The sequence below is a fragment of the Lemur catta genome, chromosome X, assembly GCF_020740605.2.
Source record: "Lemur catta isolate mLemCat1 chromosome X, mLemCat1.pri, whole genome shotgun sequence".
NCBI lineage: Eukaryota > Metazoa > Chordata > Mammalia > Primates > Lemuridae > Lemur > Lemur catta.
Genome location: NC_059155.1, coordinates 15,512,808 through 15,522,875, shown reverse-complemented (window position 1 = coordinate 15,522,875; position 10,068 = coordinate 15,512,808). Strand labels below are relative to the sequence as shown.

The 10,068-nt window shown below is 40.9% G+C and overlaps 1 protein-coding gene across 1 annotated transcript; it reads right to left on the bottom strand.

Moving 5' to 3' along the window:
* Window positions 1–226: 226 nt before the first annotated feature.
* Window positions 227–1,156, bottom strand: RTL4 (retrotransposon Gag like 4). Its single transcript, XM_045538589.1, has one exon. It carries the CDS (start codon window positions 1,154–1,156, stop codon window positions 227–229), a length of 930 nt encoding a protein of 309 aa, XP_045394545.1.
* Window positions 1,157–10,068: the final 8,912 nt, after the last annotated feature.

Below are 10,068 nucleotides of genomic sequence, written 5' to 3'. Positions count from 1 at the left end.
AGTGTCTGTGAATTGTTTTCATCATTGGGTCAGATTTGGTGAGGTGTCAGTTGCCAGTGAACAAGATCTGGTCATTTAAATTCCCTGATGTACATCAGTTTATGACTGCCTATAAAGTGATATCTCATTTCTCCACCTGTATTTTAAAAGTTACTGCAGGATATAAATTGGTAAGGCGAGAGGTGAGAGGGATATAAATTTACAAAGTGACTTTCCTGGGATCTTCTTACTGGTGAGTTGTGTTATTTGTCCTTGCCGGGGCTCGAGAACGTTTGGCAAGGCAATCTCTTGTAAAGTGACCAGCCTGGCTGCAGTAGAGGCACAACTGAGTTTCTTGCTGGCGAGCTCGTTTGGCTGGGGTGACAGGTGGCTGGCCTCCCCGCAGCTGTATAGGCTCTTCTTTGGGTGTCGGACCTGTGGAGCTGGAGAGGGCTGGATTCTGGATCAGGGAAGCCAACATGGGTAGCTGAGTCTCTGACTGTAGGAGCTCTGGCCTGTCACTATGTTTCTTGTCCAACTGAATGCACTGAGTGATCAGGTCTGGGAGGTTGTCCATCATATCTGTGATACTCTCTTCATCCTGGATGGAGTCAGCTAGTCCCTCTTGGAACTGACAACTCTGATTGGTTTCATGACAGCTTAGATTTTGAGCAAAAAGCTGAAAAGTAGTAGTGTTCTGTTGAGAGTTGTCCCCTTTGTCAACCTTAGTATTCATCAGAGGGTTCATTTCCTGTTTTGTGGGTTCAGCAAATGACTGCTGGAACTCAAGAACAAAGTTCTCACATTGTTTCAGCAAAGTGCTCTGGTCAGGCCCATATATGGCCCCACAACTTCCCAACTGCTGACATAGGTAGTCAAAAAAGAGTTTGACCTGGGCATCTTTGGAAGGATTGGAGCTCTGTAGAGCTGTCAAGTAGGTAGTCACTTGAGCAAGGAACCCTGAGAGACTGGCAGGGTCACCATGAATCTGGGGGAGATGCTCAAGTAAGCAGGGTACAGGCATCACTGGGTTGGCCAGGGCAGGCATGTCTTGGCCTCTCATAGCAGGGTTCCCCTTGGTTGGATGCTGCATTTGTGGCTGCAGAGTCAGATTCTCTGCCTGAGGAAAGGAAGGATCAACCTGCAAGGTAGGTGGTGATTCCATATACTTCTCCATTATATTTCCTGGAATCAGGTGGGACTGAGTAGAATTGAGTACCAGTATTGGAGACCAATGGACAAACAGTGGATTTTCTCTGTGATCAAAGAAGCAGTGTCAAGAGCAAGTAGCCAAAGCTGTTAGCCATGAAGAAGACACTAGGGGATGCCGAGAGCTGAATTGGAGACATGCCAAAAATTGTTGTACATGACTCAATGTTGCCTCTTCATGGAGAATGCCAATATCCTGCACATTGAGAAGAAACAAATTACCTTAGAACACATAAAAGATTTATAATTAAGAAGATATATACACCAATCACAGTAGTTTTCTCTCCTCCCTCCCTTCTCTTGTAAAATAGGGACAATCTGCCCTCAGACCAAAGCTTGCTTCTAAAGTATCTGTTTTCATCAGAGAGTCAAAGAATTTCACCAAGTGATTTTAGAGATCATTCAGGCCAAATTTATAATTTTGCTGATGAGAAACAGAGACCCAGAGAGGTAAAGATATTTGCCCAAAGTCACACAGCTAGTTAATATCAGAGCTGGCATGCTCATCAGGGCTGCTGTCCAAAACAGCGCTTCCTTCAGGACCACAAATGTGCTCATTTGCCTCTACTGCTTGAGCATGATGATGGCTCATACCCCTGGTTCCACAAAATATGATCTGAGAACAATAAGTATTGGCACCACCAGGGAGATTGTTAGAAATGCAGAATCTTGGGTCCCACCACAGACCTACTGAATGAGTTCTCACACTTTAACAAGATTCTCAAGGTGATTAGAATGTGCATTAAAGTTTGAGAAGTGCTGCTCTAGAGAGTACTTAGTTTGAATTGGAGTAATCACTGGTTGGACTTGACCCTCAGCGCCCCAAGCCTAGCCTGATTGCCATGGGGATTTGATTGCTGAGATGGTAGTTAATGCATTTTTCTCTTCCTAGTCCCTGTCTGAGGTTACATTTTGTTGCCATGGAAATAATTAAGACATCACAGGCAAGATGTAGAGGTAAGGTTGAGAACCTAGCAAACAAGAACTGAATATTCTTAAAAGTGAAAAGATTACAATGTTCAGCAGTCTTTCCTGCATTGATAACAAAAATAAAGCAAGCAGCAAAAGTTAAAACAAGCCCCAAACATATGGCATAGCAGTTGAACTATTACGCACTTCAATTCCTCTCATTGCCCTTTCCTTGCATAGCATACTGTTTGAATGTATTTAAATTGTCCACTGGTGTGCAAAAAAAAAAAACGTGTATCACTGAATCTTTTAAAATGTAAAACTTGATTCCCTAGGTTTATTTGATGGTTATTTCTCTCTAGACCTAGGAAAAAAATATTGGAAGACAAGTAGTGTAAGATTGGGGGTCAAAAACTCTGATCCAAACATTAGCATTAATCATTTAGATGACCTTGAAGAAGTCATTGTAGTCTCAGTTTCCTTTTCTATCTAATGAGGATGACTATCTTGTCTACCTTAGAGGGTTGCTGTATCAATGAGATGCGTGCTCCAAACAGCAAAAACAGAAATATTTACTTCCATAATTGTTCCAGTGCAGTTGAAAAATGCCCAGTGGTGAGGCTCTACCCTTATGACATATTGCCAAAGTAGGGAGATACTGTCATGCCTTCCTTTCTTTATTCCTTTCCATATCTTACCATTCTAATCTCCTGACCATTCTAATCTTCCAGACATCTTCTATTTCCCAGGTGCCCATCCATAAGTTCATTCCTGCCATTCCAGCTAAGTGTCAACTGATAGCTAAGATGTTAGTCCTTAAGGGTTAATGACTGGCCTTTCTCAGAGCATTTACTTTAACTTTAATGTGCATAAGAATCAGCTTGTTCCTAATCCCTAGCAATTCTGATTCAGTAGATCAGAATTGGATCTGGATCCTAAGAATCTGTACTTTAACAAGCCAGGCAGGTGGCCACCTGATGCAGGTGGTCCCTGTGCAAAACACTGTCCAGATGTACCTCAAGGAATAAAGCCAAATTAGTCACATCACAGACAAGTAGGGATGGGGAGGGAACATATTTAAGAGTAGGAGTTTGGCCCTCAAATGGCATAGAATGGATGGTACTCTATTCTATCTCTACATAGAGCCCATAAAGAGCTCACCTTGTCTTTCTCAACTGCTCATCTCTCCCAAGTCATAGAATTCAAGAATTAAACGTCTAAGTTATAAAGTCAAACTGACCTCCGTCTAAATAAATACTGGCTTGATAAAAAGCTGTGCTACTCTGGGCAAGTTATTTAACCTCTTTGAGAATCAGTTTCCAAACTTTAAAATGGACATAATTATAATACCTACCTCATAGTGTTATGAAGATTAAATGAGATGAAAAGAGATTAACACAACTTCATGCATATGGCAAGTGGTTCATAAATGTTAGCTATCATTATTCTAGATCCACAGTCTGTTATCTGACTGTTTTAGAATTTTAAAATTTAGAATTTAATTTTTTTTCAGATTTTAGAAAGGTAACATGGAGTATATACTGTTTATTACATAATGCCTCCAGTGGTGCCTGGGGAAATATTCCATAATTAAGCCATTAACATTCCTGCAGAAAAAAAATGTCTGATTATTCATACCAAAAGGGATGAAGACTAAGTTCATGTAAATTCAGGTCAAATTTTGCTGCCAAATGAGTTCTGGCACCAAATTCATGAAAAAAAAATTGCTTCCATTTTACAGAACTTTTTGATTTCAGAATTGAGATAAAAGGCTGTAGACCTCTACCAAACTCTTCTTTTGATCAGAACGGTTTGATTATAGCTTTTCCTTCCCTGTCCTTGCTTTCTTCCCTTCCCCTCCACTCTCAGAAGTTGCAGAATCTCTGTTGAGGTCTCCTATTTCTTTACAGAATTATGTATTCAAGGTGGCACAGCATTTAGTTTTCCTAATTATGTAGCACTGGTGAAACACTTGCTAAAATTATAAGCATTAGCCCAAATACAAATCATATAATAGCACTGTTGTCAATGGCAATTGCTTAATCCCTCAAAGAAAATCTACCTTGTCTTATCATTTTGGAAATTGCTCTCCTTTTAGAGGTCAGTGGCCTTCTATTGGATTGCCCTAGAGGGCAAACCCTGCCAGTCTGGAGGAGTTCCAGACCACACCCTTGAAGAGACAAAGCAGAGACATAGCTGGAACCTCAAATACACAGACTTGGGGGATCAGACTTGTGAGCTTAGATCAGGTCTGACACAAAACTATATACATTTAAGCTTTTACTTAATAGGTATGTGTTTCAACTGCAAAAACACAACAAAAAATAGGGTTAATAAATTATTACAGGCCATTTTAGTGTTTGTGTTCAGTTTGGCTCAAAGCCATGGTTAACAGTTTCCCGGAACATAAAGGTACTCCACTCTGGAGTCCCCCGTGTCCCCATTTGGAGAAGGGCCTGCAGTAACCTGTTGATTATAAGAGAAATTTGTGACCTAACACTGCTTTAATTTCAATCTGTTCCACATAATCCTTTGGAGGAGGAGCTTAGACCTAGGGTCATGCAACCACTCAGAGCAGTTGTACTTTTCACTCTTGAGCTCAAGACCTCTGAAGGAATCCTGTGGCCACAAAAGGTAAACTGAGACATAAGTAACCCTCAAAAGGTGACCAGAAGGGCAAATGGTTTGGAGTTCTCTGGAGACCTAGGTGTGGAGCCTAGCTCTGCCACCATCCAAGCTTGGGCTAGTGACTCCTTCTTTCTGAGCCTCGGTTTCTTTATCTGTACAATGAAGGGATTGGGCTTCTCACACATTAGCACAGAAATAAAATGGGGTATATGTACACCATGGAGTTCTACTCAGCCACAAAAAAACAGTGGTGATCTAGCACCTCTTGTATTATCCTGGATAGAGCTGGAGCCCATTCTACTAAGTGAAGTATCCCAAGACTGGAAAAACAAGCACCACAAGTACTCACCATCAAATTGGTATTAACTGATCAACACCTATGTGCACATAGAGTAGTAATATTCATCAGGTGTCGGGCAGGTGGGAGGTGAAGGAGGGGATGGGTATATTCACACCTAATGGATATGGTGTGCACTGTCTGGGGGATGGACACGTTTGAGGCTCTGACTCAGGTGGGGCACAGGCAATATATGTAACCTAAACATTTCTACCCCCGTAATATGCTGAAATAAAAAAAATTTTTTTAAAGAAATTCTGACTCAAGAGGGTTAGCAGGAGACCCAGGAATTGAATTTTTTACAGGCACTTCAAATGACATTGAGGAAAAGGTCTTCAGATTTTACCTTGTGAATATCGTGTGACTGACCAGAGAGCTCCAACATGAGATTCTCAGGAGTTTAACATGAAGATTCTTGGGCTCCACCCCTGGAAAGCATGATTCAGTGGGTCTGGGAGGAGGAGTTTCTATACTCTGCATTTTAATTAAGCTCTGCAGAGGATGCTGATATGGAAGTTTTCCTGATAACTCTTTAGAGAAAATCTAGGTTGAATACTCTCCAAAGATGCTTTCTGTTTCAGCATTATCTACGTTCTTGAAAGTAGAAAATATTTGGCTCCAACAGCAGCTCCTGAAGTGCATGGTATGTGGATTTCTTCCTTCCAAGGCTCTGTCTGAGGATCCATGGGCCCCTGTAAACAGTGGACTGGTGCTGGCCTGTCTCAGGCACATGACACGTAGCTGGCTTGAAGGCAAGACAGAGGGTAGCAATTGAGCTGACCCTCCTCTCAGGGCTCTGTGGTTCCTTCAGGGAGGTATGCAATGCTCTGCTCTTCTCTGCCTGGGAATGAGGTAGAAAAGCCACTCCCCTAGCCCCATCAAAACTAGAGCATCCCAGCTGTGGTCCATTTGGCCATTGCTCTGTCTCAGATCTCAGAACCTCCTTTAAGCTTCAATCTTCCTTCTGGCTCAGATGGACCCATGCCTAGTTGCTTATGAAGTTAAAAGTGTCATGAACACTCTCTACAAGTTCCTTGTCACAGTTCTCTAGTTTTCCTTTCAAATGTGCCTAACTCTGTTAAGGAGCCATACTTGCTCCTTCAGCCTTCCTGCCGCCTGGGCTTCACCAAATGTAGAGAGATTTAAATCTTAAAAACCTCACTTTAATATGTATTATTTTATTCCATCTTGATTGCAATTTTTCCAGGTCAGAAAACCAACACACTGAGATATTAAGTCAAGTCCAGGAACAAGGGGGAAGCTTGATACATGAAGAACTGTCTCTATGAGTCTCACATGGAATACTTGTTCTCAGAGACAAAGAAGAAGCTATGTAAGGAGGCACTTGGGAGAGTGGGGATGGAGATGGGATGAGTGTCTTCATGAAGTAAGTTATGAGTTCTATATAATTGGAGGATAAGCAGAGCTAGGACTACTGCCTGGTGGGGAGTTAGAGTAGGGGACTCCAAGAATCAGAGAAGAAGGAGGCATCGTAAAGAGGAATTGGTCCTTTCAAACCCATAGATTCTATAATTTGCCCAAGCACACAGCTGAAAAGTGGGTGAGGAACTAGCTGTTAGTTGTGTGTAATCTACAATCTGACTCTCAGATCCACAGCCATCCTGAACCTTACTCATCATGTTCATCTACCTCCAGTCCCCATTCCTGGAGGAAACTCAGTGGCTAAGATACAACAGGGCTTGTTTATCAATTTGAGGGCCAGTCTGGTTTTTCTGTCCATTCCCAATGCTCCCATGGTTTCAAACAGTACATGCTGTTTCAAATAAACAATTAGGGGAAGAGTGGAAAAATTCTGATTTGCAGATCCCAAATAGTCTTAAAATGAGCCCTTTAAATTTGAAATGAAAGGTCTTCTCCTCCATTCGTGCTCCCTGCTGTCTCTTTCATCTTTAATTCATTAAGTGCAATTCACTTAGTGCTGAACACCACTTGCAAATTATGAGCTGACAGAGCCCAGCCCACTTAGATTCAAACTTCGCGGCATTGCCGGGTCCCTGGGATGTGCAGGCAACCTGTGGCCCTGCTCAGGATGGAGAAAGCTTAATATAAGCAACTTAGTATGTATTATGTTTTTCGATAACAAGAAGCTTACTAACAGCCTCAGATTAAAGTTCCAAATTTACAGATGAAGAATTTGAGGCTCAGGAAATGGAAAATTATTTGAGTCATGTTTATGACTCTCTGTGCTAAGATACAATTCCCCAACCTTTATCAATGAGCCTTTCTCTCCTAAGTCTTGATTATGAGTCAACGAGCAATACAGGGATTATATAGTATGGTGCAAAAGCAACCATATAATGTGATTTAGTAATCAGTAACAACCCACACACATACAGAGCATTTTATGTGATTGAGCATTTTCCTACTGTTCCATTTGTACTTTCAATAAAATATGAAATAGGCAAAGCATTCAACACTCCCTCCAGCAGATAAAGAAAGAGTTGTCTAAGGACATACAATTATTTAGTATTAGAATTCGTATTAGAATCCTCTATACTTATTCCTAATACCTCTATGTCCTTGAAGTAGTTTGAAACAGTAGGAAAAAAACCATGGGCTTTGATGTTAGATGGATGTTGGATTAAAATCCTAGTCTGGAATCAATGCCCAACCTGTGAGACTTTGGGCAAGTTACCTCTCTGAGCCTTAGTTTTCACATCTGTAAAATCTGCACTGAAAGAAACTGTATATATTTTTTATATAGAGTTGAGAATATATGTAAAGTTCCTGATATCCAGAAAACATCAACACTAGAAGCCACTAATAGCATCATATTGTCTGCAGACCCTGGAAGGTTGCCTACCAAACATCTTTGTCACTAGCCCCAGTTTCTATCTAGGGATTCATATTGTTCTGGGGAAGACGACCCTACCCAAGTCTTGTATGGAGCAAGTGGCTTACACTAAGCCACTTAGCATATTTTCTGACCTAGTGTTTCTTCTTTGCAACACTCATATCACAATTAATTATTATATGCCTGTTTTCCCTATTAGACTGTGAGCTACATCAATATGGGAATTATTCAATTTCATTTCTGTATTCCCAGGGTCTGGCACACTTCCTTATATACAGAGGTGCTCATTAATTCTTTCTTGAATTTATAAGATCTGTCCGTGGGAGCCATCGTTAGCACTAGATATTAGCAGAGGTGGTTTTACTGTTCCCCATTCCCTACATATCTGTTCTTTTATTATTCTCTGATGTAAGTGGAAAACTCAGCCCTGCTCCAGTGTATCTTATCATGTTTTCATATTACAGATGCCTGAGTTAACCAGACAGAAACATAGAAAAAGAGTGGTGGCAATTGGGAACAATGTTTAGAAGGCAGATGCCCCAGCTGTGGACTTCAATGACCTTAGCCAGAGCAGTGAGAGGAAGTAGCCTTGGAAACCTATGAGAATGTGTTTTGCTTGGATGAATGGGCCATTTAGTTTGTGGCAAATGCAAAATAATCCAGACAAGAGTTGTTTAAAGATATGGTATTTTCAACTACCTTTAATGAAGACAGGAGAATTATTTACCTTTCATGTGTTGTGCCTCATGCATAATTCGGCCACAAGCTTGAGCAGTGGAGTAAATTCTGGGGCCTGTGAAAAGACAAGGTGGGAATGGATGGGCCTCTTTAGCAGCCCAAGCAACAGCAGCTGCAGCAACCTTAGTTCTGTGCCCTTACAGTTACAGCTGTCCCTTTTCATTGGCTGATGTTCCTCAATGTCCTGATATCGAACAGATAGAGCTTTGGGCTCTGCCAGTTGCTAGCTGTGTAACCTTAGGCCAGTTAATCTCTTCAAGCTTCATTTTATTCATCCATAAAATGGGGCCATTAATATCCATCACAGAAGGTTGTTTGTTCATTTATATGATAAATCTTTATTGAATATCTATATTGTGCCAGCCACTGTGTTGGGCACTGGGAAACAATAATGAGCTCTCATCAAGCATAGACATTCTGGAATTACTGACGTAACATATGCAAGCTGCTTATCTTAGTACCTGGCTCATAAGAGCCATTTAATAAATGATAGTTGTCATTTTAATAGTCTGAAATATAAGGATGTGCCGATTATTAGCCTAGGCTCTGGAGTCAAATCTGGATTTCAATTCTATTTAATAGTTTAGAATATTAGCTTCACGTATTCACCATGAGAACTTGGGCAAGTTTTTTTAACCTCAAATACCTCAATTTCCTGACCTATAAAATAACTAATAATGACCATAACTTTTTTTATAAGCTTGGCAGGATCAAATAAGAATGGATGTGAAATTTCCAGCAAGTTTTTTCTCCTCTAAGGGCTAACAACTAAGGATTTAAACAGATTCAGCTGGATCAAAAATAAAAAGCCTTTCAAGGAAAGTGTCTCTTGAGCTTCTTGAAACTTGTCTAGAGCAAAAAGGAAAGTAAATGGACAAACTATTGTTAGAAGGGCCGATAACTCTGATGACATTCTAAGTACAGATATTGCAGGGAAAGACACAATGGGTGACAAGCAAACAGCTCCCTTCTTCACATCTGTCACAGGTGAGAAAATACTGTCACTATACTTATGGCCTTTGCTTATAATAGGCTCAAAATGCCCCCTTTGCAAAGCCCTTCTCTCTTGAGTCCCAGATTTCAGCAAGGCCATGTCTACATCTCTCATCTGCTAATAGGTCATATTTGCAGTTAGGCTTAGCTCTTTCCACCTTCTTGTGTTTCTGTGTCTTTGATGACCTCTGTATTCAGGATGCTGCTGTCATTGGCCTTTGGAGTGCCAAAAGGATAGCTGGGGCTTCAATGGGACATGATTACCTGTGCAGAAAGCTGGCTTAAAAAATCTGCTTTATTGGGGATATAATTTATTGGGGGTATAATTTACATACAATAAAATTCATCCATTTGAAATGCACAGTTAATGAGTTTTGACAAATGAATACATCTGAGTAGCCACTACCACATTTGAGATCTAGAATAATTCTACCCCCCCCAAAAAGAAATTTCATCATGT